Raw genomic sequence first — 27644 nt, 5'->3', positions numbered from 1 at the left:
GCGAAGGAAGACCTCCAGTCGTGATCTTTTGGCCTTCCGTTCCAACTCTCAAGTCAATGGTGCGTCGAGTACGCCACCTGCTCTGGACTAGAGGGCGATGCCCTAGACCGGTCGTGTAGCCTGTTCAGGCTCTCGTGCATCTTCCCGCGGCTTTCCATGATCTCGAGGGTTCTCAAGAGGGACCTAGGCAGGCGATAGCTCGGGAGTGGCCCAGGCGAGCATAGCTTCGCATAACTTACTCATCTCCTCGCAGATGCCCCGTGGCTCCTTCCAGACCACCAGATTCTACCAGGACTCAGAACTCCCAGGTTCCATGGCCTCACCAGTGGATCCCGGATGCTGGCTCGGTCAGGTCTGTGAACAAGATGATGACAGACATTGAGGAGGGCCTGGAATCCAGTTCCCTCGAAGATTTATTTCCACTCGGAAAGAGCTCCCCCTGTGGTGTGAGGACCGCATCTTCAGAGACTTTTCACTTTCCATCAATCAGGGCCTTCGCTCAGAGAAACGTCCATCTGGCTCGGCGTTTTTTTCATCGTTCACTAGAAAGGTGGGACCATAATCCAGTGATGAGTTTGCTCAAGCTACCCCTTTTTTCCCTGCTCCCACCTGTTTTGATAGGTGGGCTCCTCGTGGACATCTGGTTGTTACAGACGGCATCAGGGCGGACAGCCCTCTCGTAGTCTTTTTTCCCCCTTTTTTCCGCTCCGCCAGCAGGATAAGGGGGGGCTCCAGCCAGAACCCTTCGTTTCTGTCCGAGACACCTCGGCTTTCCTTCCAGAAGAGGACTTTAGGTTTCGTTTTTGTCGGTTCCAGGCTCCCCTCTCAGCCTGAAAGAGGCATAGTTCGTTCTAGGGCTGGTACGGGCCCTCAGTCTTTCGTGTCTGCAGGACACCATTTTTTTGTCGGTTACACCGACTGCCAGTCCATCCTTCCACCCTTTCCCGGGAAGCATAGGCCGGCGCCAAGGGCCTGAATATCACATGGATCCCGTCCTCCATATGTGAAGACTATCGCATGAGGGTCGGACTTCCGCCGCGGTCTACCGAGCAAGGGGCACCCTTGATCGATTGGGCTCCAGACGTCGGTCAACCAGGTCCTCTGGTCCGCCACCCGATCTAGTTGGCGTACCGTTACTAGTTTCTAACAGGTTCTCACTCAGGCTTCGGCAGAGGCCAGTCTTGGTGTAAGGTTTGCGGGTGGCAGTGGCACACCTGTAACAACGTAGGCGCTTGTAGGTCCGGGTCAGCCCGGCAAGGGGAAGCAACTTACTTCCTATCTCCGGTGATGGTTTTCTTCCCACCCAGGGACTGCTTTTGGACGTCCCATGGTCCTGTGTCCCCCAATGAAACGACAGAGAAAGTAGGATTTTTGTGTACTCACCGTAAAATCTCTTTCTCTTAGTCTTCATTGGGGGACACAGCACCCACCCTGCTTGTGCTTTTTGTTATTTATGACATGCCTGTTTCCCCAGTGCCCATATTCCCAGGTCACTGGTCACACGACTGTTCGTCATAGTTTTTTACCTTGTTTTATCCTGGATTGTTTGGTTCTCCTCCTACTGCTTGTGCACTAAACTGATTGAGCCCGCTTCCGGCTCAGGGGTTATACTGCTGGGGAGGAGCTAACTTTTTCTGTTTACTTAGTGTCAGCCTCCTAGTGACAGCAGCATAACCCATGGTCCTGTGTCCCCCAATGAAGACTAAGAGAAAGAGATTTTACGGTGAGTACACAAAAATCCTACTTTTCTCATATGACAGTATACAATAGGTATTTTGTTTTATAACTAGAGGGACGGTTAATTTTTTAAATTTTTTTTTGGGGGGGGGGGGGAGGTTGGGTTGCATTTTGTATTGTTTGTATTTTTGTAAAAAGTTAAAAATCTTTCATAAAATTAATTGGGATAATTTTGTATCCCTTAAGGAAAATCTGTTGGCTTAATACTATGCTTTCATATACACACGTGGTCAAATTTGTTGGTACCCCTCGTTTAATGAAAGAAAACCCCACAAAGGTCACAGAAATAACTTGAATCTGACAAAAGTAATAATAAATAAAAAATCTATGAAAATGGACAAATGAAAGTCAGACATTGCTGCTTTTCTGCTTCCACAGAATTTAAAAAAAAACAAAAAACTCATGAAATAGGCCTGGACAGAAAGGATGGTCCCTTCCTTAACCCCTTCACGACCGTGGGCAGTAAAGTTACGTCCTATTTTGACGTGACTTAACGAACATGGACGTAACTTTACTGCCTAAAGTTCATTTGATTGCCGTGGCCATAGTACCGGCTTTCATATGATGTCCCGTACTGTTTCTCACAGCAGGAGACCTTTTGCTTGACCCCATCGACAATCGTTGTGATTGGCTGTTCAAATCTGAACCGCCAACCAAATCGATCGCACTGGTTTCGGCTAAAACAATGCCTGAACCAGTGTGATACTGTGAGATCCTGGTATGAGGTGCTGCAGCAGATCATAGCAGGAGATCAAACATGGCGCCCTCGAGCTCCTGCAGCACTGATTGGAGCGATCGTGCTATGACACGCAATCGCTCCAATCAGTGTGCAGTGGGGCGGTCTGATCCGGAGGTGGCCCCCCTCCCCAGGCCTGTGCTGGCCTGGGGAGCCTCCCCCAGCATGTCTGCAGCGTGCACTGGCTGGTACTTGTAGTACCACGCCGCCGCTGCTGATGCCGCCGCCCGATCGCCGCTCCTGCTCCACGTGAGTATTGCGCACTCCCCCTGATGGTCCCTGCGTGCTCCTGTGATGGCCCCTCCTGCCTCTGCTTCTCCGGTCTCCCCCTCTCCATCTGCTCTCCCTCTGACATCGCCTACCTGCCTTCACCGGGTCGTCCGAGGTCTTCACTGGCCCGATCTCCTCATCTGCCTCCATCGCTGGGTCCTTCCTGGGTCTCCTGATGAGCTGTCCAACCTCCTGCCTGCTACTCCTGTAAGAAGCTGTCCAGTTGCTGCCTTCTATTCCTCCTGCAGTTCCTCTGGTCAGTAATCCTCCTGCTAATACACTGGGTACTGTGAGTATAATTTTTTTTTTTTTTTTTTTGTATCCTCTGTCCGTTTTTACACCTCATCCGTCCGTGCGTCCCGTCGAGCGCTGATCAGAGATGCAGATAACGTATCTGCATCAGTGGTCAATTTTCGGCGGAACTTTTTTTTTTTTTTTTTTTGTCCATATCTTGTGTCGGTTTTTTGCATCTCATCCGTGTGTGCGTCCTGCAGCGGTCGCGCACTGATCAGGGATGCATATAATGGATCAGCGTCCCTGCTCAATTTTCGAGGTGACTTTTTTTTTTTCCGTGTCTTCGACGCTTTTTGCATCTCATCTGACCGTGTGTCCTGCAGCGGCCGATCAGTGATGCACAGCGTCTGTGCGTTTGAAAAGTCAAATGGCGCTCCTTCTCTTCCAAGCCCTGCTGTGTGCCCAAACAATTGATTTCCACTACATATGAGGTATCTGCGTACTCCGGAAAAATTGCACAATACGTTTTATGGTGCATTTTTTCCTGATACCCTTATGAAAATAGCTACCTGGTTCAAGTAACAGTTTTGTGGAAAAAAAAAAAAAAAATGTATTCATGGCTCAACATTATCAACTTCTGTGGAGCCCCTTGGGGATCACTAAACATCTATATAAATTCCTTGAGTGGTCTAGTTTCCAAAATGGTGGCACTTGTGGGGGAGTTCGATTGTTTAGGCACCTCAGGAGTTCTCCAAGTGCAACATTACCTCAGCTAATGATTCCAACCAATTTTGCTGTCAAATGGCACTCCTTCTCTTCTGAGTCCCGCTGTGCGCCCAATTACTTTCCACCACATATGAGGTATTGGCATACTCAGGAAAAAATGCACGGTAAATTTTATGGTGTATTTTTTTCCTGATACACTTGTGAAAAAAAAAAGCTATCTAGTTGAAGCAACAGTTTTGTGGTAAAAACATTTTTTTTCTTTTCACGGCTCAACGTTATAAACTTCTGTGAAGCACCCAGGGGTTCAAAGTGCTTACCAAACATCTAGAAAAATTATTTGAAGGCTCTAGTTTACAAAATGGGGTCACTTGTGGGGGAGCTGCATTGTTTAGGCCCATCAGGAGGTCTTTAAACCCGACATGGCGTCCGCTAATGAGTGCAGCTAATTTTGCGTTCAAAAATTCAAATGGCGCTCCTTCCCTTCCGAGCTCTGCCATGTGTCCAAACAATTGATTTTTACCACATAGGGTATCAGCGTACTCATAATAAATTGTATGGTGCATTTTCTCTTTTCTCCCTTGTGAAAATGCTAAATTGTATGGCTAAAGTAACATTTTTGTTTTAAAAAGTAAAATTTTAATTTTTTCCTTCCACATTGCTTTGGTTCCTGTGAAACACCTGAAGGGTTAATAAACTTCTTGGATGTGGTGTTGAGCAGTGTGAGGGGTGCAGTTTTTAGAATGGGGTCACTTTTGGGTATTTTCTGTCACCTCGGCCTCTCAAAGTCACGTCAAATGTGATGTGGTACCTAGAAAAATGAATTTGTAAATTTTGTTGGAAAAATGAGAAATTGCTGATGAACTTTGACCCCTTCTAACTTCCTAACGCAAAAAAAAATTTTTTAGAAAATTGTGCTGATGTAAAGCAGACAAGTTGGAAATTTTATTTAGTAACTATTTTGTGTGACGTAATTCTCGGATTTATGGGCATAAATTTTCAAAGTTTTGAAAATTGCGAAATTTTCGATAAATTTCCAAAATGTTCACATATAAATGCAAAAAATATCAGCCTAAATTTACCACTATCATGAAGTACAATATGTCACGAAAAAACAGTGTCAGAATCGCTAGGATCCATTGAAGCGTTCCAGAGTTATAACCTGTCAAGGTGACACTCGTCAAAATTGCAAAAAATGGCCCGGTCATTATGGTGTTTTAGTGGCGGGGGGTGAAGGGGTTAACTTACTATTTTGTTGCACAACCTTTTGAGGCAATCAAACGATTCCTGTAAACTGTCAATGAGACTTCTGCACCTCTCAACAGGTATTTTGGCCACTCCTCAAAAGGAAACTGCTCCAGTTGTCTTGTGTTTGAAGGTTGCCTTTTCCAGATGGCATGAATCAGTTCTTTCCAAAGATGCTCAATAGGATTTAGGTCAGGGCTCATAGAAGGCCACTTCAGAATAGACCAATGTTTTCCTCTTTGCCATTTTTGGGTGTTTTTAGATGTGTGTTTTTAGATGTGTGTTTTGGGTCATTATCCTGTTGCAAGACCCATGACCTCTGACTGAGACCAAGCTTTCCGATACTGGGCAGCACATTTCTCTCCAGAATCACTTGATAGTCTTGAGATTTCATTGTACCGTGCACAGATTCAAGACACCCTGTGCCAGATGCACTAAAGCAGCCCCAGAACATAACAGAGCCTCCTCCATGTTTCACAGTAGGGACAGTGTTCTTTTCTTGACATGCCTCATTTTTCTGTCTGAGAACATAGCGCTCATGTGCCTTGCCAAAAAGTTCATCTGTCCATAGAACATTCTCCCAGAAGCTTTGTGGCTTGTCAACATGTAGTTTGGCACATTTCAGTCTGGCTTTTTTATGATTTATTTATTTTTTTTTCAATAATGGTGTCCTCCTTGGTTGCCTCCCATGAAGTCCACTTTGGCTCAAACAACGATGGATGGTGCGATCTGACACTGATGTTCCTTGAGCTTGAGGTTCACCTTTAATCTCTGTAGAAGTTTTTCTGGGCTCTGTTGTTACCATTCGTATTATACATCTCTTTTATTTGTCATCAATTTTCCTTCTGGGGCTACATCCAGGGAGGTTGGCTACAGTCCCATGGATCTTAAATTTCTAAATACGTGTAACTGTAGTCACAGGAACATCAAGCTGCTTGGAGGTGGTCTTATAACCTTTACCTTTTATCAAGCTTGTCTATAATTTTATTTCTAATCTCCTGAGACAACTTTCCTTTGCTTCCTTTGGTCCATGTTGAGTGTGGTACACACCATGTCACCAAACAGAACAAGGAGTATCTGTAGCCCTATATACAGGCCCACTGACTGATTACAAGATTGTAGACTCCTGTGATGCTAATTAGTGGACACACCTTGACTTAAACATTTCTGTCCAGGCCTGCTTCTTGAGTTTTTTATTTTTTTTTAAATTCTGTGGAAGCATGGTTGAAAAGCAATGTCTGACTTTCATTTGTTCATTTTCATACATTTTTAGTTTATTATTATTTTTGTCAGATTCAAGTTATTTCTGTGACCATTGTGGGTTTTTCTTTCATTAGACGAGGGGTACCAACCATTTTGACCATGTGTGTGTGTGTAAGAGCAGTTTATTACAGATACAGGTTTATACTCCTAGCTGCCAAAACGTCACAAAAAATGTAATACACCGCACACCTAGTTTGAGCCAGGTGACATCTTGATAGGAGGGGTCCCCTGTCCCTCTCATGCATACGCAGCGCCTGTTAGTCACCTAGAGGCCAGAAGACTTGTCATCTCGTGGATACAACATAAGCTTCAGTATATATCTGATGTATTGGTAGCTCTCACAGAAGGAGATTTTTTTTTTTATGTGGTTTTGTCTTTTAGGAATAAAAACTGATGTCCATAGAGAAGACTTCTCAGCTTAATATATTATACTATTTTCCGTTGATGCAATGGCACTTGCCACCAATTCATTTTTGGTACTCTGCTCCATGTAACTGCATAAAACACAAATAACTCTGGACCCATAATAAACTATAGCCATGGTGTTATAGATCAGTAAGGCTATGTGCGCACGTTGCGTAATAACATGTAGTTACGCTGCGCTTTGTAGCGCAGCGTAACTGCATGCGTCCTGCGTCCCCTGCATAATCTCTGAAGATTATGCAGGAGCCGTGCGCACGTGGCGTATTAAAGCGCAGCGCTTCGGCTGCTGCCCGAAGCGCGCGTTCTAAGAAGTGACATGTCCCTTCTTTTGTGCGTATTGGTTGTAATGTCGGTCTCTCTCTGTCGTTTTCTGTGTCTCCCTGTCGGTCGGTCTCTCTCACTCTCTGTCGGTCTATCCCTCTCCCCCCGTCTCTCATACTCACCGATCAGCTGCATGGCTGTCACTGCTCCGGCGGCTTCTCCTGCTTTTGAAAATGCCGGCCGCCCATTATTCAATCTCGTATTCCCTGCTTTCCCCGCCCACCGGCGCCTATGATTGGTTGCAGTCAGACACACCCCCATGCTGAGTGACGGCTGACTCTCTGCAACCAGTCACAGCCGCCTGTGGGCGGGTCTATGTAGTGCAGTAAAATAAATAATTTTAAAAAAAAACGGCGTGCGGTCCCCCCCAATTTTGGTACCAGCCAGGGTAAAGCCACACGGCTGAAGGCTGGTATTCTCAGGATGGAGAGCCCCACATTATGGGGAGCCCCCAAGCCTAACAATATCAGCCAGCAGCCGCCCGGAATTGCCGCATGAATTGGATACGACAGTCCCGGGACTGTACCCGGCTCATCCATAACTGCCCTGGTGCGGTGGCAATCTGGGTAATAAGGAGTTAATGGCAGCAGCCCATAGCTGCCACTAAGTCCTAGTTAATCGTTGCAGGCGTCTATGAGACACCCCCAATGATTAACCTGGTGAAAGTAAATAAACACCTACACCCGAAAAATCCTTTATTTGAAATAAAAGACAAAAACCACCCTCTTTCACTACTTTATTAAAATCCCCAAATACCCCTCCAGGTCCGGCGTAATCCACGAGGTCCCGCGACACATCCAGCTCTGCTACATGAAGCTGACCGGAGCGGCAGTACAGCACCGTCGCTCCTGTCCGCTCCATGCAGCAACTAAAGGGAGTCGCGCTGGCAGCGGGGACGTCACTGAGGTAATGCCTGTGTGTGTGTGCGGTGATGATGAGGGCTGTAGTGTCGGGCTGTGTGCGGGGATGTCGGGCTGTGTGCGGGGATGTCGGGCTGTGTGCGGGGATGTCGGGCTGTGTGCGGGGATGTCACTTAGGTTACCCGCGGCCACAGGTCTCGGGTGGAGGACTCGAGCTGGCCGCGGGTAAACTGAGTGATGGCACCGGTGATCGCGTGGCTCACTGCAGTCACTCAGATTTGCGGTCACAGGTGAGTCCTTCACCTGTGACCGCAAATCAAGCCGCGGCACACAGACAGCCGTGAGATCACAATGAAGTCGGGTGAAGTTCATTCTGATCGCGCGGCTGTCTCCCGCAGCCAGCCATGTGCTCTTTTTGACATTCCGGTCCCAGTCGGCTCTGCTGCAAGTCTATGGGGATGCAGCAGAGCCGAGTGGGACCGCACTGTCAGTGCACTCTGGATGCTTTTCCCATGGCAGAGAAAGCATGCAGAACGCATGAATTCTGCAGGAATGTGCGCACGTTGCGTTCTGCCGAATGCGTCTCAGAACGCAGCTTTTCGGCTGCGTTCCGAGACGCACATGCAGTGACTATTTACGCTGCGTAATAGAACGCAACGTGCGCACATAGCCTAATGCTTAAAGGGGTTGTCCAGTGAAGATAAATGATCACCTATCTACAGAATAGGTGATAACATCTAGATCGGTGAAGGGTACGGAACTTTTATCCCCATAGGGAGCGTATAGAGTAGTAGTCGGGCATGTGCACAACCACTTCATTCTGAATGGGAACAAGAACGGGCAAACCCCCCCCCCCCCCCTCCACCACCACCAATCAATGTTATTTTCACTGGGCAGCCCAATTAAGTGTGCGGATGTGATTCCATTGTCACAGGGAGCCAAATGTCTTTTATCCTCTATAGTGATACTCTATTAGTCACAGTACTGTACATATTGTAGATAATGTTCTTTGTTTTTACACCTTTCCAGGTCAGGGGCATTACAACATCAGCAGTAAACTCACCAAAGTTTCTGGGGATTTGGCTGGTGTGAATGCCGTTCAGGTAGCCACCTTTGGAGATTGCTCCCTGGCAGTATCAACTGAAGGAGATGTTTATGGCTGGGGAAATTCAGAATACTTGCAGCTTGCGTCCATAACAGATCTCACACAGGTAAGATAGTCACTTGTTAAAATTTAATGAGCGTAGATTATATGGACACTGTCACCAGGCACTGAGACGTTCTGACAAAGCTCCTCTGTCATGTTGCGTTGAAAGGCCATTGTGGGCTTTACCATAGAAAAATAGCCTAAAAAAATATTTCAAACTATATATCAATATTGTCCACATATTACATATAAAACCATTACCCATAAATCTATTTGGCCTCAATTTTACTAATATCAGATGCCGATCTTTGTCACTAGCACTGATGGGTTTTGGTTCATTTATTTATTTATTTTTTTTCCATTTTATTATATTGTCATCGTGGCTTTAAACATAAGTTTTTCTTCACCCCTCTCCATAATACACTTTCCTACACTGCCCCATGTATAATATCCCCCAACATGGTGCCCCTTTGTATAATGTCCCCCCACACACACATTGCTCCGCTGTATAATATTCCCACACGCATACTGGTCCTCTATATAATATCCCCCCACACACACACACACACTGCCCCTCTGTATAATATCCCCACACACACACACACTGCTTCTCTGTATAATATACCTCAAGTACGCTGCCCCTTTGTATACTATCTCCCCACACAAGCTCCCCTTTTATGTGTATATTCTCACACACACACTGCCTCTCTGTATACTATTCCCCCCCAACCCCCCTCCCTCCCCCCCCACACACACACACACACACACTGCCCCTCTGTATAATATCCTCCTGGTGTAAATGTCCTACTCTTGGTATATATGTCCCCTTCCTGGAATATATGTCCCCATCCTGGGTCCTTTCTGGTATGTATGTCCCATCCTGGTTTATTGTCCCCTTCCTAGCATATATGTCATCCTCCTGGTATATATGGCCCCTTCCTGGGATCCTCCTGGTATATATATATCCCAATCCTGGCTTATTTGTCCCCATCCTGCTATATATAGCCCATCGTGATATGTCTATCCCCCTCCACTGCACATTCTGCTATATATGTCCCCACACTGTTTTTGTTTTTTTTTTCATCCCCCGCTTTATAGATATGTCCTCCATAAATAAATAAATAAATTAAAAAATAAAATATATATATATATATAATAATATGTGTGTATATATATGTCCCCTTCTAGGGCTGCCGCAGAAAGAAAAAAAAACCAAACATTTTACTCACCCTCCCTGGCTTCCATGTCACGCGGTGTCCTCTGTGAGCTGCATTGCATTTCAGCTGGTTGCCCGCAGCACTGTAATGAGGTCACGCAGAGTGATGACCTCATTATGATGTGCCGCGGGATGACATGCCGCCTCCCTGCTCTGCTCCACTCACCTTGCTTCCAGCCACATGGCTAATTTCCATATGATGCCTTGGAAGCGCTTTGCATGGAATTTAGCAGTGTGTGCAGTGGCTGAAGCGACACCGCCGGGCCCCTCTGCTGCGGCTGTGACTGGGGCTTGGTGAAGAAGGAGCCGAGGCTTCATAAAACTAAGCAATTACGTCAAGCTCGGTCGGGCTCCCCCCCTCTTCACTGGGCCCAGTACACCAGTCACGGTTGTAATGCCCTGATGGCGGCGCTGCTCATAGCTACTACATTCACCGGATGATATATTGCCATTTGTGCTGAGAGTAAAAGATGATTAGGATTTCTTTTTCTTAGGTCAATGTTCCTCGGCTCTTACCATTCCAAAACGTTGGGAAGGTGAAACAGGTGGCCTGTGGTGGGACGAGTTGTGCTCTGTTAAATGGTCAGTATAAACCGTGATACTGTCAGTTTCAAGGTCTAGGCTTACTCACTGTATGGACAAGTGTTGAGATGCTGCTCTTTTTTGTTGTATTTACAGTGGGTACAGAAAGTATTGAGACCCCTTTACATTATTCACTCTTATTGCAGCCATTTGGTAAATTCAAAAAAGTTCATTTTTTTTCTCGTTAATGTACGCTCCGCACCCCATCTTGACAGAAAAGAACAGAAATGTAAAAATGTTTGTAAATTTATTAAACAAGAAAAACTGAAATATCACATGGCATAAGTATTCAGACCCTTTGCTCAGTATTGAGTAGAAGCACCCTTTTGAGCTAGTACAGCCATGAGTCTTTTTGGGAATAATGCAACAAGTTTTTCACACCTGGATTTGGAAATCCTCTGCCATTCTTCCTTCTAGATCCTCTCCAGTTCCGTCAGGTTGGATGGTGAACGTTGGTGGACAGCCATTTTCAGGTCTCTCCAGAGATGCTCAATTGGGTTTAGGTTAGGGCTCTGGCTAGGCTGGTCAAGAAGGGTCACAGAGTTGTTCTGAAGCTATTATTTTATTATACTTAGGGTCATTCTCTTGTTGGAAAGTGAACCTTCAGCCAAGTCTGAGGTCCAGAGCACTCTGGAAGAGGTTTTCTTCCAGGATATCTCTGCACTTGGCCGCATTCATCTTTCCTTCAATTGCAACCAGTTGTCCTGTTCCTGCAGCTGAAAAACACCCCCATAGCATGATGCTGCCACCACTATGTTTCATTGTTGGGATTGTATTAGGCAAGTGATGAGCAGTGCCTGGTTTTCTCCATACATACACTTAGAATTATCACCAAAAAGTTCTATCTTCATCTCATCAGACCAGAGAATCTTATTTCTCACACTCTGGGAGTCCGTCTTGTGTTTTTTTGCAAACTCTATGCAGCTATTAATATGTCTTACACTGAGGAGAGGCTTCCGTTGGGCCACACTGACATAAAGGCCCGACTGGTGGAAGGCTGCAGTAATAGTTGACTTTGTGGAACTTTCTTCCATCTCCCTACTGCATCTCTGGAGCTCAGCCACAGTGATCTTGTGGTTCTTTTTTACCTCTCTTACCAATTTTCATCTCCCACGATTGCTCAGTTTGGCTTGACGGCCAGGTTTAGGAAGAGTTCTGGTGGTCCCAAACTTCTTCCATGTAAGGATTATAGAGGCCACTGTGCTCTTAGGAAACATGAGTAGTGCAGAAATTCTTTTGAAATCTTGGCCAGATCTGTGCCTTGCCACAATTCTGTCTCTGAGCTCCTTGGGCAGTTCCTTTTGACCTCATGATTCTTATTTGGTCTGACATGCACTGTGAGATCTTATATAGACAGGTGTGTGCCTTTCCAAATCAAGTCTTATCATCAAGTCTACAACCTGCATAACACTCAGTCCGCTATAGCACTGCACAACCATCTCTACCCTCACCTACAGTATCCTGACCCAACCCTTGTAGACTGTGAGCCCTCGCGGGCAGGGTCCTTTCTCCTCCTGTACCAGTCTGTGCCTTGTTTTGATTATGATTATTGTACTTGTCCATACTATGTATACCTTTTTCACATGTAAAGTGCCATGGAATAAATGGTGCTATAATAATAAATATCAGTTTAATTAAACACAGCTGGACTCATATGAAGGAGTAGAACCGTCTCAAGGAGGATCACAAGGAAATGGACAGTATGTGACTTAAATATGAGTGTCTAAGCAAAGGGTCTGAATACTTATGACCATGTGATATTTCAGTTTTTTCTTGTTTAATAAATTTACAATTTTTCTACATTTCTGTGGGGTTTTTTCTGTCAAGAATGGGGTGCAGTGTACATTAATGAGAAAAAAAATGAACTTTTTTGAATTTACCAAATGGCTGCAGTGAAACAAAGGGAAAAATTTAAAGGGGTCTGAATACTTACCGTACCTACTCTAGATTCTTCAATTGCCATGTGTATAAAAGTCAGTACCTTGCCATGCAGTCTGCCTTTACATATATTTGTGAAAGAATGGCTCATTATTAATTCTAGAGATGTGCTATAATAGCATGCCACTGTTGCAAAAGTCAGTTCACACAATTTTCTCTTGCTTAACTAATCCCTTATCAACTCTAAGAGGTATTATTAAAAAGTAGAAGCATTCTGGAACCACAGTAACTCGGTCATGAAGTGGAGATCATGTAAAGAGTAGGGCACCCAAGTGTGAAGTGCATAGAGCCGAATTCATTGAGGGGCATAATGAACTCGGCGTATCTTCTCTGGCGTGAGCTTCAGTGTGCCTCTACAGAAATCGTCCCTGCTACTCCGGTCCCTGCTACTCCGGTCCCTGCTACTCCGGTCCCTGCTACTCCGGTCCCTGCTACTCTGGTCCCTGCTACTCTGGTCCCTGCTACTCTGGTCCCTGCTACTCTGGTCCCTGCTACTCTGGTCCCTGCTACTCCGGTCCCTGCTACTCCGGTCCCTGCTACTCCGGTCCCTGCTACTCCGGTCCCTGCTTCTCCGGTCCCTGCTTCTCCGGTCCCTGCTACTCCGGTCCCTGCTACTCCGGTCCCTGCTACTCCGGTCCCTGCCTGACGTAGCATTTCTGGTGTTTAGAAATGCAAGCACTCTTAATTAAATTGATGGGCTGGTGTAGTCGTGCCCTGTCCCGGCACCGCCTATTTTGGTGTGACTGCACTATTCCAAATTATATATAAATTTTGCAACTTTTTAAAGTGTTTTACACCAGTTTTGTGCCATAAAAGCTTTGATAAATCGCTCCCACAGTGTATTAAAGTCTCCAATTCCATTAAAAGCTCTACTTAGACAACACCTCTCAAATGTGTATAAAATTGAGGACCTCGCCACGCAGTCTGCCTTTATATACATATGTGAAAGAATGGCTCATTGTTAATTCTAGCGATGTATTATAATAGCATGTGACTATTGGAAAAGTCAGTTCATGCAATTTGCTCTTGCTTGACTAATCCCTTAACAATTCTGAGAGGTATTATTAAAAAGTAGAAGCATTCTGGAACCACTGTGACTCGATTTCCACTTCATGACCATGTAAAGACTAGGATACCCAAGTGATGAGTTGCATAGTGCGAATTCATTAAGCCATGCATAATTAACTCAGCTTATCTTCAGTGGTGTGAGCTTCATTGTGCCTCTACAGAAATTGTCCCCGTGTCCTTCCGGTCCCCGTGTCCTTCCAGTCCCCGTGTCCTTCCGGTCCCCTGGCATAAAAGCTTTGATTAATGTCTCCCACAGTGTATTAAAGTCTCCAATTCCGTTAAAGGCTCTACTTAGACAACACCTCTCAATCGCTATGTTCCCCCTTTTTAAAATAACAGCTATACTCTACTTCGATTTTGGCACCGTTCTAGTGGTGTTCGCACTGGCTCTTCCCAGCACCCACAAGTGAGGTGTGTATAGTTGTTGTTTTAGAATGGTGAAGTTTAGTGATTACTGTTGTCCAAGTAGTGGACAACCCATGTAAGAACAACCCAAAAGTTGTTCATGAGTTTTCATGGCAGGGTAGATGCATGCAAGCCTTAACTCATCAAGCACAATGCCAGGAGTCAGATTGGTGTAAAACATGTTACCACTAGACTGTGGAAAAATGTTGTGTTGCATGACGAATCAGACTTCAATAGCTAGCAGTCTGAAGGACGAGACTGGATTTGAAAAAATGCCAAGTACATTTTACCTGACTTAAGACCACGTCTCACTAAGCGACATCGCTGCTGAGTCATGGTTTTTGTGACACAACAGCGATCTTGCTAACGATGTTGCTGTGTGTGACATCCAGTAACGACCTAGCCCCTGCTGTTAGATCGCCGGTCGTTGCTGAATGTCCTGTAACATTTTTTGGTCGTTGCTCTCTCGCTGTGAAACACACATCGATGTGTTTTGACAGAGAGAAAGCAACGATCTGAATGTGCAGGGAGCCGGCTTCTGCAGACGCTGGTAACCAAGGTACACATCGGGTAACCAAGCAAAGCGCTTGGTTTCCAGCGTCCACAGCTTCTAGAAGCCGGCTCCCTGCATACGTAGCCAAGGTACACATCGGGTAACTATAAGCAAAGCGCTTTGCTTATAGGTCGCTGGTGGCTGATCTCTGATCGCTGTGGAGATCTGCCTGATTGACAGCTCACCAGCGACCATGTAGCGACGCTACAGCGATCCCTGCCAGGTCAGATCGCTGGTGGGATCGCTGGAGCGTCGCTAAGTGTGACGGTACCTTTACAGCATTGTGTTAGCAGTAAAATTTTGTGGAAGAGGGATACTGCTATGTGGTTGTTTCTCAAGGATTGGCCTAGGCCCCTTAGCTCCAATGAATGGAACACTAAATCCTTTAGAAATGTAAACTATTGTATGCTTATAACAATGTAGGAACAATTTGGGGAAGATCCTTTTCTGTTGAAGCATGACTACGTCTCAATACACAAAGCAAAATCCATAAAGGCTGGGTTGGTGAAGGTGCTGTGGTAGAACTTAAATGGTTCACACAGATTTTGACCTTAAACCCATTGAACACTTTTCTCTCTAATCTCACAAAAGCTCTTCTGGGTAAATGGGCAAAAGTCCCTATAGTCACAGTCCAAAATCTTGTAAGAAGCCTCCACAGGAGAGTGGAAGTTGCTTTAGCTGCAAAGTGGGGACCAACTCCATACTAATGCCTCTGGATTTAGAGCGGGATGCAATTAAATCTTCTGTACTTGTGATGTGTAGATGTCCCAATACTTTTGTCCTTATAATGCAAATTGGTGTCAGTAGTTAATTGACATCCATGGGATTAGATGCCTACGTCCACCTATGGATCTGAGAGGAGAAAGTCACTCTTGCTCTAGATATCACACTACCATTGTCTATTGATTTCCTATACTTGTTGCTGGGCTTCTGTGTCAGTGTCTGCAGCTTCTCCTGGCAATAGCCCCTAATTGCTATGGTTTCGGCCACAGAATATCAGCTAAACGTCATTGTAGGTAGCAGTGTTACAAAAGGGAATTGCCATGGTAGACTATAAAGTGTGCAGTAAATAAAAAGGGCGGTATCTATGGAACTGTATGGCGAATTAAAAATACATACCGTATTTTTCGGACTATAAGACGCACCGGACCATAAGACGCACCCTGGAAAATAGGAAAATAAAATTTTAAGCAAAAAATGTGGTCATGCCACACTGTTATGGGGCGAGGATCTGCTGCTGACACTATTATGGGGGGTAATGTTCCCAAATTCTCTACTAAGGTACCCCATCCTGGTAATGATCCTCCTGCTGTGTGTGTGTGTGTGTATGTGTGTGTGTGTATGTATGTGTGTGTGTGTGTATGTATGTGTGTGTGTGTATGTATGTGTGTGTATATATATATATAATAATGATATAATGTGTGCCTCATCCTGGTATAGCCCCATATTGCTATATACTGCCATCCTGGTATGTACTCCCGTCCTGCTATATACCTCATTCTGGTATATGGTTGCATCATGCTATATACCCCCATGGTATGTGCCCCCATCCTGCTATATACGCCATCATCCTGTTATATACGCCATCATCCCGCTCATATTGCCATCATCCCGCTCATATTGCCATCATCCCGCTCATATTGCCATCATCCCGCTCATATTGCCATCATCCCGCTCATATTGCCATCATCCCGCTCATATTGCCATCATCCCGCTCATATTGCCATCATCCCGCTCATATTGCCATCATCCCGCTCATATTGCCATCATCCCGCTCATATTGCCATCATCCCGCTCATATTGCCATCATCCCGCTCATATTGCCATCATCCCGCTCATATTGCCATCATCCCGCTCATATTGCCATCATCCCGCTCATATTACCATCATCCCGCTCATATTGCCATCATCCCGCTCATATTACCATCATCCCGCTCATATGCCATCATCCCGCTCATATGCCATCATCCCGCTCATATGCCATCATCCTGTGGCACACACAGACAAAAAAAAAAACATTTATATTCACCTTTCCTCGTTCCACGCAGCATCGCTCCTCCTCCTTCTGTGCCGGCAGTGCTGTGTGGAGCCGGCCACGATCCTGCAGCACCACGATGTCCTCCTGTCTGTGCCAGCGCGGCCATGTGTGGACACGTGCGCACAGCGATGACGTCATCGCTGTGAGCACCGCTAGACTCCACACAGCGCGGCCGGCAGACAGGAATAGATCGCGATGCTGCAGGGAACGGTGAGTGTACTGATTTACTGCCCCCAGCGCTGATGATGATGCGCGGGGGCAGTGGATACAGCCGCAGATGATCACTCCAGGCTGTAGTTGTCAGGGGTGATCATGCGGGCAGGCTGTTTAGTATGCGTTTACCCCCCCCCCCCGCCCATCATCCCGCCCACCTGTCAGCGCCGGCTTCAGCCCTGAGAGATGGGCGGGAGGATGGGCGTGCATATGTAATGAGCGGGCCCACTTGGTCACGGCAGGCTGCTACAGCCTACTCGTGCCCCCGATGACCAGCTCCACCGCAGCACCCATATTCCCCGCAGCCCTATATTCAGACCATAAGACACCCCCCCCCCCACTTTCCCCCAACAAAAAAAGTGCGTCTTATAGTCCGAAAAATACGATAATATTCAGGGAGCACCAGGAATTAAAAAAAAAGAGTAAAATCTTTTTTACTTTTGACCTAGTGACAAAGGTATTCTCTAAGGAATGTTACATATTGTTTTTACTTATATTTTCCCTGTTATTTGTTCTTGTAGAGGATGGAAATGTCTTTGTATGGGGTTATGGTATTCTTGGAAAGGGACCAAACTTTACAGAGTCTTCCATCCCAGAAGTAATTCCTCCGACGCTGTTTGGCCTAACTGACTTCAACCCAAACGTGAGGGTGTCCACGATTTCTTCGGGCCTTGGCCACTTTGCTGCAGTAACAAGTAAGTTATGCCAACATCCAAAAACTGATGACTATTATTCCTTCTATTGTCATAAGGGAAGCAGTACATATGTTAGTTCATGGTTCTGCGTTCTTCCTGAACAGTAGGTTAATATGGGAAAAGAAAAGCATTTGTAAACGGGAGAAACAGAAAATATTTTTTTAGGAATGAAAGGGTTTCTCATGTCACGTTCTTGAAGATGTTCACCAGACAGTGGACTGATTGCCATTATCCAGCTGTTGGAACCACATTTAATCAGCTATCACCACAAGGACCAAAGTCAGACATCCATGAAACGCCGTTGTGTATGGACCATGATGCACAGACTGACCTGTGAGTCCTTTGAGCTGAACTCAAGGCCATATATAGTATGGCTGGCAAGGTCGAGTCAGGCCATTCCATGCTCCTTGGTCCATACATAAACTGTGTTTCACAAATGTCTGAATTCTCCCTAAGATGTTCCAAGATCGTCTACATGTAATAACACGACAATCATAAGATTGCATTTAATATACCATTTATTCAATAAACTGTAATATAACAGTAACAATGTTTCTTATCCATATTAGTGTGTACCTTTTTTTTAAACTTATTTTTGTTTTACAGATATTGGGGAACTATTTGTTTGGGGTAAAAATATGAGAGGCTGCTTAGGAACAGGAAGACTGGATGATCAGTATTTTCCATGGCGGGTAAGTTACTTTCCTACATATTGCCAAACTTTCAGTCTCAATTTTTCTCTCCTTTTTTTGTTTGATTCTAAGGTGATTTTTCATATCATCAGGGCTACTGTAAGGATCCTAAAATGCCCAGTGTATATTCACATGCTAAACATCCAGCACAGAGTAATTATTAAAGGCATTTTCCAGCATATTAAAAATGTTCCTCAATGATCTCTGCATAGTAGGTTTGGTAACGTGCTTATGTAGACTTATTAGCCTAGATTCACCCATTGTCCTCTAGTCCTTGCACTTCATGGCCCAATTCAGGACAGCTTTTTCTTTGTCAGCACGTGAGTACAACAATGAGTGAATCTGGTTGAGCTGATTACTGATTTCAATTGTCAAGCTAGCATCCTTCTGTCTATACATCAGAGAAGGGGGTTGGCTTAGCTATTGAAATTAGCAGTCTGCCAGCCCTTTCAATCAATACTGTGATAACAAGCCAACATAAAGGCCCCGTTACATTTAACGACTTACCAGCGATCCCGAAAACGATGCATCCTGATAAGGATCGCTGGTAAGTCGCTGGGAGGTCGCTGGTGAGATGTTACACAGTCAGACCTTACCAACGACGCAGTAACAATCAGCGACCTGTATAAAAATGAGCGACCTGTATAGGAGGTCATTGTTTGGTGTCAAACACAGCAATGCGTCCTGCCCAGCAGGACATCGCCTTTGAACAAAATGGTCCGGACCATTCGGCAACGACTAGTGATCTCACAGCAGGGGCCTGATCGCTGGTAGGTGTCACACATAGCGAGATCGCTGGCGAGATCGTTACTGCATCACAGAAACGGTGACGCAGCAACAATCTCGTTAGCGATCTCGTTATGTGTGACTGGATCTTAAGTCACACTGTCCTGTGCCTATTTTGTCAGAACTTCTCGAAAGAGGTGTGTTTACGGCAAAAGTTTCAACATTTTTGCGCAACTTAAATGTGCACAAAAATGTTTAAAGTGTATTACTCCAATTTTGTGGCAACAAAAATCTTGATCTTTTTATCTCAAGTATCTTTATGTCTACATATATTGTTTAAGGAATGTGACATTAAAAATATTTCTCGGATGCCTCATTGGGGGACACAAGAAACCGTGGTATAACCAGAGGTAGTCTACTGGGGAGGAGACACTTTTTTTTTTTTTTTTGGAGGTGTGTTCTTCGTGTCAGCCTTTGGATGGCACCAGACTGCACCCATGGTCCCTGTGTCCCCCAAAGAGGATTACGAGCTAAATATTTTGTGTTGAGTACCAAAAATATTAATGAATAATTAATTATATGATGCCTGTTACTTTTTATTTATTTCAATTTTCTCTATCGCTTCATTGTGTATGCTGCTGACACTATGCAAAAAAAAGTTAGCTCCTCCTTGGTAGGATACATCCATCAACCGGAGCCAACCTGACCAGTTTTAGCTTAGCATCCATATGAGGCAGACACAGGGCCACACAGTTCTGTTTCTACCTTAGATGTGTTGTTTTTTAGTTATTTATTTAGATAAAGTTTGTGATTGGGCAATAGAGTAGAGTTGTTGTACTCTGCCATCCCACATAGAGACCGAAAGCACAGTTTGGGGTTGCGTTACTATTGTATACTCTCTAGTCTAAGGCAGAACCCGAACCCCCTAACACATAAAGAGTGTGTGGGGCTTTCCAGTCGGATCGGTCGTTGCCATCATACCCCTGGCCTCTTGCCCCCCAGTGCCTGACTGTGCAGGGAGGGAAGATGAAACCAGTAGTTTCCATCCTGCCCGACAGACAGCATCCATGATTTCTAAAGACCGTCTTCCATCCTCAAGCCGTAAAAAAGTATTCCGAGACCCTCAGAACAACTATCTTCCCCACTCCCTAAGTCCCAAGAAGTATATCGGTCTCCTGGTGTTTTTGAAAAAAGAAATTAAAGAGAGAATGGGCCCAGCAGTGTATCTCTTGTTTCCTCCTGCTTCTCCCTCCCATAATCTTTTTGTGACTTTTATTTCGTTTTTTATTCTGTCCTTCGCCATTGTTTCCGCGCCCCCATCTTCAAAATTCTTCAAAATTTAGTCATTGGCTTTTGCCAGGCCTATTCTTGCTCCCAAACCACGCCCCGGCAGCCCAGGCAATCACACGCACATATAGTTTTGAATCCTTCCGACCACCCCTCTCAGCATATCAGATGGATTGTTTTCTACAGCCGCGTGGGAACCCTGCGTGTGCGCACTTGCGCTTTCAATGTCACCTCCTCATATTCTTTTTTTCGGCGACATCTTTTGTATATACCAGCACCTATAGATCCCAGAACCCTCAGCCATGGTCGACAGAATATTTGTCTCAGCAGACCTTCGGCAAACAGGCCACAGAATAGGGTAAGCTTTTTCTCCTGGGGGCAGCTTGTCTCTCTCCGGCAACTCCTTTTTCTCTGGGCCCTTTTTCTTCTTTCCAATCTTATAGTCTACCTACTGTACAATTCCCCCTGAAGCACCACCACCCACAATAAGAGTAGGCTCCATTTTCCCTTCCTAGGAGGACGAAGCACGATAGTTGGTGCTTGCCAGTCTTCTAGTAGGTGCCCTTACTCTAATGGCATACAGACTCTGACCGTAGCTACAGAGTGTTTACCTACCAACAACCGCCTGGTCCTCTGTCCACTATCCAGTGACTTAAATCCACCAGCTACCACATAGCTGATTTAAATGCTCTGTCCACCATCGAGTATGTCAGTGCCATCAGTTACCACAAAACACACAGCTGACTGCAGCCGCGGCCCAACTGCTCTGTTCACCATACAGTGTGTCAGACCATTTAGTTATCACAAATCACATGGCTGACTGCAGCAGTGGTCCAAGTGATTTCTACACTGTCTAGTTAGTGAGTCCCATCTACTTCCACAAACCACACGTCTGAATGCAACTGTGGTCCATGTTTTCTGCCACTGTCCAGTGGGTTAGACCCAGAGTTGCCACAAGCCACATTGTTGATCGCAGCAGCAGTCGGTCCAAGTGCTCCGTCCTCTATCCAATGAGTCAGATCCACTATATACCATGACCTCATGGCTGATTTCAGCACGGTCCAGATGCCATGTCCTCTATGCAGTGAGTCAAACTTGCTATATATATACCACAAGCCACATAGCTAATTGTAGCAGTGGTCCAAGTGCTCCTTCCTTTATCCAGTGAGTTGGATCCACTATATACCAGTATACAAACCTTCCTTTGCCTGTACAGTTTTTTGGAGAAAGCCTCTCAGCTTTTTCATTTACATTCCTTTTTGGTCCAATGGTAGACGGCACTGCCTGTCCTATTCTGTTTCTCAAGCTTACAGACTGGTGTGTCCCTCTACGCCTTACAAGATGGAGCTTCCACTGTCTGGGTTAACCTCCAGGGAACCTGCGGCTACTTCCATTATGCAAACCTAAACATGCCTCCTCTTATCTACTTTCTCTGTACCACCTAGAGTCCAGGAGTCTGTCAGATAACGGCATTACCCTTTTTGGCTTAAAGACCTCCCCAGTGTACTATGAGGTTCAAGTCAGCATCATAGGATCCCATGCAACAGGAGGATCTCAGTCTTCCTTACCCAGGTTTCAAGACTCTTCTCTTTAGCACACGGCGAGAGTCTTCAAAATCTCAACAGGTCAAAGTAGTTACAATTCCGAGCCACCACATTTTTAGAACAAAAAAATTCTAAGAAACCCGATTGGTTCAAATATAATAAATGTTATCAATAATTAAAAATAATGACCGACAACTGGCAGTATGACTAGAGACATAGGCATCACATGTAAAAATAGATTAAAAATCAGGCTCAGGTACTGTGCAAAAGTGTGAGGTATGATTATTATATGTAGGAGGAAAGGACAAGTTACTGGGAGGACCAAGGTCAGTACAGGTACAACACAGTAGGGAAAAGAACTCGAACAATACCAAGTTCAGAAAGAGAAACAAGTGAGTCAGGAATATGGTATGAGTGTATATATACTCAGCTGTGTTATAACCATTAGCTTACACAGATGTTGAGATTAATTGTGACAAAAAGAATTTTGGTGATGGCAACATCTAATATGACAACAGTGGTCTTAATAAATGTTACTAAAAGAGAAAAGGGCGGATGATGTAATACGAGTGAAAAAAGTGAGGAAAAAGTATGTCTCAAAGAGGAACTGTGTTGGTGATGCGGCTTTTTTTTTTTCTTTTTTCTTATTATTTAAATAATTAAAAAAAAAAACGGACTTGCGGTCCCCCCTAATTTTCATCCCCCAGCCATGATAAAGCCGGCTGGGGGCTGGTATTCCAGCCCGCAGCCGCCCGGTATTGCCGCATCTATTAGATGTGACAATCCCGGTGCAATACCAGCTCTTCTCCATTGCCCTGCAGCGGTGGCAATCTGGGTAATAAGGGGTGAATAGCAGCGCACAGCTGCTACTAAGCCTTAGGTTAGTAATGGCACAGGTGTCTATGAGATACCTGCATTACAAACCTGTAAATAAACACAGACACAGTGAAAAATCCTTTATTTGGAATAAAGTACAAAACACACACCCTCCTTCACCACTTTGTTAACCCCCAACACCCTGTAGCTCCGGCATAATCCACACGAGGTCCCACGCCGCTTCAGCTCTGCTACATAGCCAGCGGCAATAGAGCACAACCGCTGGCTGTGCAGACAATGAAAGCCGCGATGACTGCAAGGCAGACAGATACTGTCACAGCCTGCAACCAATCACAGATGAGAGGAAGGCCGGTGGGCGGGGAAAACATGGAAAGCTGTGTGTATACGATGCACAGTACAGGAAGTGAATGCGCGACCCGGAATCAGTGTGCCGCCATGATACCGAGTCTCTAAGTATGAAACGCTGTTTTATTTCTGTTTTTCTTTATTTTTTAATTATTTTCCCCAGTGCCAGATCCGGATTGTGCACCCAGCACCCAGAATTCCGGATCCAGCACCCGGAAATCTTTGAAACCGCACGGATCCGGACTTTTACAGTTCGGATCCTCTCAGCCCTAATGCTGACACATTGAAGAGCTATATAATAACTGACCCCGCATGGATCTGCCTTACCCAGCATAGATTATAAAAGCGTTAAATGACTGGAGTTGCACAGTATGCATAAGATAATCCTATTTTGGATTCATTATATTATTTTTTTTCTGGTGAGTTTTTTGTTTTTTTGTTTTTTTGGAGTTTATTTTGGATTTATTGTAGCGCCATTGTATTGAAGATGACGTTTTTATGTGTTTAGTCTAGCCTATTGAACGAATGTATGAAATAATTAAAAATACCTATTTGTTATTTTTTATGGACTGTGAGCAGCGTTACCGGAACAGCTGCTAATACAGAAAATGTGGGTGAAGTTGCGTTTTTAAAACACTATTTTTATTATAATGCCTCCTATTGGCAGCAGCATACACGCATGGTTTCCTATGTCACCCAATTAAGCCTCAAAGAAGGAGATTTTACTGTGAGTACCTAAAATCTTCTTTTTTTGTATTTCCTTGAAGGTAACTGTACCTGGAGAAGTAATGGATGTCGCTTGTGGCGTGGACCACATGGTCGCACTAGTGAAGTCTCTCAACTGATGAAGAGGAAAAATATTCAATATTACCTATTATGGACTGTTCCTCAAGCTGGACACATGAAAGGGAATTTGTCAGGAAGATCAACTTCTAAAAGGACATATATAAGCATGTAAATCCATCAACACTTTATCTGCTGCATCCCATATGCAAATTAAATGCTCAGGGTATGATGGAGAACTTAAGGAGTCTCTGTCTCCCCACGTTATTTTCCCTCCCAGCACCAGCCTCTTCAGCTTGATTGATGATAGCTAACTGTCTGTGTGACGTTAGGCACCAGGCAAATAACAGTGAACTATCAATCAAGCTAAAAAGACTACTTATTAGGATAGTGCTATTCCATGCCCAGTGCACCTAATTTTAATATGAATGAAAACTCAAATTTCTCAGGAATGCAGCAACAGATAAAAGATATAAAGGTGTCAATGGATTTTGATTTTAAAGACTTGCATATGTGCAGTTTGGGTTTCTTACTGACAGATTCCCTTAAAATACTCTTTTAACATAGTGTAAATCGTGAAGATGGAACTTGGCCAACAATGCCTTGTTTCGGTAAATGAGCTGTGCGTATGGTATAACTATAGCTTTCAATTTTCTGTAAATATGGAACTTTTTATAAAAAATATTTCTTATTATGAATAAGTTAAAACTTTATAAAATATTCCTCAGTTGTAAATTCTTGTATAGTCTGTGACACGCCTGGTGTTTGTCATCGGAGTGTTTGTGGTCATATCTTAGTTTTTGCACTTACAGGTAAATGCAAGCTGCTTAAAATAATGATGCCAGAACTAGGTACTGACCGCATTTTATGTCCATGTGCTGTCCACAGAGGCTGTATTCTCATTTTGTGAGTTATTATTCAATCTTTCGGCATAAAACACAAAAGAAATTGCCATTTACTCAATTGCTTTCTTTAACGCAGCTCCAAACACATAGCTGGAGGAGGATCACAATGTGTGAGTGTTATGTTCCTAGGATGGTCTCCTATGTAGTAGCCTACAGGGAAGTACGAGGTTTTCAGAAACGCGTTGGTTTCATACCTGTTCCTGCTACGTCCGATGCCCTTTCGACAACGCAGCATGTGACAACTGTAATTCTGACAATTTATTCTTTCACCATTCTGTTTGGAGTAACTACAGCAAATTACACTATGATCAGAAAATAGATCAGTAGTAGCAAAAAAGTCAATATTTAACGGGACTCGGCCACCACATTTAAGCTATTTAAACTATTAATATGGTCAACATACAGGTTATAAAATGCTGAAAAATGTTGTACCGTTATGTCTCATTAGATGCCTTGTTGTTGATAAATCATCTTTTATCCATTTATGTAAATGACTTTTTCAGTTTAAAGGGAACCTGTCAGTAGATTTGGGGCCTATAAGCTGAAGCCACCACCACTGGGCTCTTATATACAGCATTGTAACATGCTGTATATAAGAGCCCGGGCCGCTGTGTAGAACGTAAAAAAAACTTAAACGGTCGCTGTGATGGAGTTGTCCGGTGCCGGCGTCTCCTCTTTCGGCCATCTTCATCCTCCTTCTGAAGAATGTGTGCATGACGCATCCTACGTCATACACACTCGCCGGTCCTGAGGTCCCGCGTAGGCACACTACAAAACTTTGATCTGCCCTGCTCAGGGCAGATCAAAGTACACCTGCGCAGGACCTCAATGCCAGAGAGAGTGTATGATGTAGGACACTTCATGCACCCTGGCTTCAGAAGAAGGATGACAAAGATGGCCGAAAGAGGAGGCACCGGAGAACGGATACACCCATATGACCCAACTCCACCGCAATAGGTAAGTATTTAAAAGTATTTTTTAGGTTCTAAACAGTGGCCTTGGCTCTTATATACAGCATGTTAGAATGCTGTATATAAGAGCCCATTGGTGGTGGCTTCAGCTTATAGGTCCCAAATCTGCTGACAGGTTCCCTTTAAGGGCAAGACATTGCCCGGAAGACAATTGTGCCTCCGCACTTAATCTTCACATTTTATTCTACAGCGGTCAATGTCACAGACTGACATTGATAGAAGGCATGATATATGATGATGAAGGGCGGACGCAGAGTTATCGTCCGTGTAATGTCCTACCCATAGCCTGGAAGAAGTCTATTATTGTCTGCAGCACTGACATAATGTCTGTAAAACTGTAGCCAACCTGTGAGCTCATCCGCTCTGCCTGAGCAATATGGCAGTGGTGGAGGCTCAGTGCTGGACCAGGGGATGGTGAGAAAAACAGGTTTGTTTTTATAATAAATAAAACTGTACTTGGGGACAGTGATTTCCTGGAATCATAAATCCTTTTAAAACCCTTGCTGTTTCCATCAGCAGGACTTTGCAAACACAAGTGCCACAAGTTCCATCAAACACAACCTTGTAGTACACCACATGCACCAAAAGAGACAGTGAAAACTGTCAGTCCAGAGCAGTTACTGAACTATAATCATATCACCAACATCTAACATGAAGCCTCCTGAAAGCACCATATGCATGGAACTTCAATCTCCTGGGATGGATGAGGCGTCTGTATGAGTAGAATAATTGTACAGAGGCATGCAAAAGTTATTGCACCCCTGGTCAAAATCACTGTTAGGGGTACTTTGCACGCTGTGACATCGCTAGCCGATTGTAGCGATGCCGAGCGTGATAGTCCCCGCCCCCGTCGCAGATGCGATATCTTGTGATAGCTGCCGTAGCGAACATTATCGCTATGGCAGCTTCACACGGACTTAGCTGCACTGCGACGTCGCTCTGGCCGGCGACCCGCCTCCTTCCTAAGGCGGCGGGTCGTGCGGTGTCACAGCAACGTCACACGGCAGGCGGCCAATAGAAGCGGAGGGGCGGAGATGAGTGGGATGTAAACATCCCGCCCACCTCCTTCCTTCCTCATTGCAGGCAGGACGCAGGTAAGGAGATGTTCCTCGCTCCTGCGGCTTCATACACAGCGATGTGTGCTGCCGCAGGAACGAGGAACAACGTACCTGTCACAGCAGCGAAATTATGGAAATGACCAACACTACACAGATTTTCGACGCTTTTGCGATCGTTTATCGGTGCTTCTAGGCTTTACACGTTGCGACATCGTTACTGGCACCGGATGTGCGTGACTTTCGATTTGACCCCGACGAGATCACAGTAGCGATGTCGCAACATGCAAAGTACCCCTTACTGTGAACAGTTAACCAAGTGGAAGATGAAATGATCTCTAAAAGGCATAAAGTTAAAGATGACACATTTCCTTTCTATTTTAAGCAAAAAAAAAATTAAATGGATCTGTACATTTTTAAATTAACAAAACAGGAAAATGGGCCGATTCAAAAGTTTTGGCACCCTGCAACGTTAGTACTTAGTAGCACCCCCTTTTGCCAGTATCACAGCTTATAAACACTTTTTGTTGCAGCCAAGTGTCTTTTTCAAGTCGTCTTTGAGGGATTTTCATCATTTTTCCTTTGAAAAGTCTTCCAGTTCTGTGAAATTCCTGGGTTGTCTTGCATGCACTGCTCTTGCCACGGATTTTCAATGATGTTCACATCAGGGGACCGTGAGAGTTATTGTAAAATCTTCAGCTTGCGCCTTTTGGGTTAAGCTATTGTGAATATTGATGTGTGTTTAGGATTATTATCCATTTGTAGAAGCCATCCTCTTTTCAACTTCAGCTTTTTATAAGATGGTGTTATGTTTGCATCAAGAATTTGTTGA

The 27644-nt window shown here is 44.7% G+C and overlaps 1 protein-coding gene across 1 annotated transcript in view; it reads left to right on the top strand.

Annotated features, from left to right (window-relative positions):
- Positions 1-24616, top strand: part of RCC1L (RCC1 like) — a 54852-nt gene extending 30236 nt beyond the window's left edge. The window contains exons 8-12 of the mRNA XM_075334233.1: positions 8842-9023; positions 10670-10757; positions 17494-17667; positions 18274-18359; positions 23866-24616. Coding sequence (XP_075190348.1) covers positions 8842-9023; positions 10670-10757; positions 17494-17667; positions 18274-18359; positions 23866-23943 — 608 coding nt within the window. The 3' untranslated portion in view covers positions 23944-24616. The remainder of the gene's footprint in view (positions 1-8841; positions 9024-10669; positions 10758-17493; positions 17668-18273; positions 18360-23865) is intronic.
- The last annotated feature ends 3028 nt before the right edge of the window (positions 24617-27644 follow it).

This window comes from Anomaloglossus baeobatrachus, chromosome 2, assembly GCF_048569485.1.
Source record: "Anomaloglossus baeobatrachus isolate aAnoBae1 chromosome 2, aAnoBae1.hap1, whole genome shotgun sequence".
Classification (NCBI taxonomy): domain Eukaryota; kingdom Metazoa; phylum Chordata; class Amphibia; order Anura; family Aromobatidae; genus Anomaloglossus; species Anomaloglossus baeobatrachus.
This window is presented reverse-complemented; position numbering and strand designations above follow the sequence as displayed.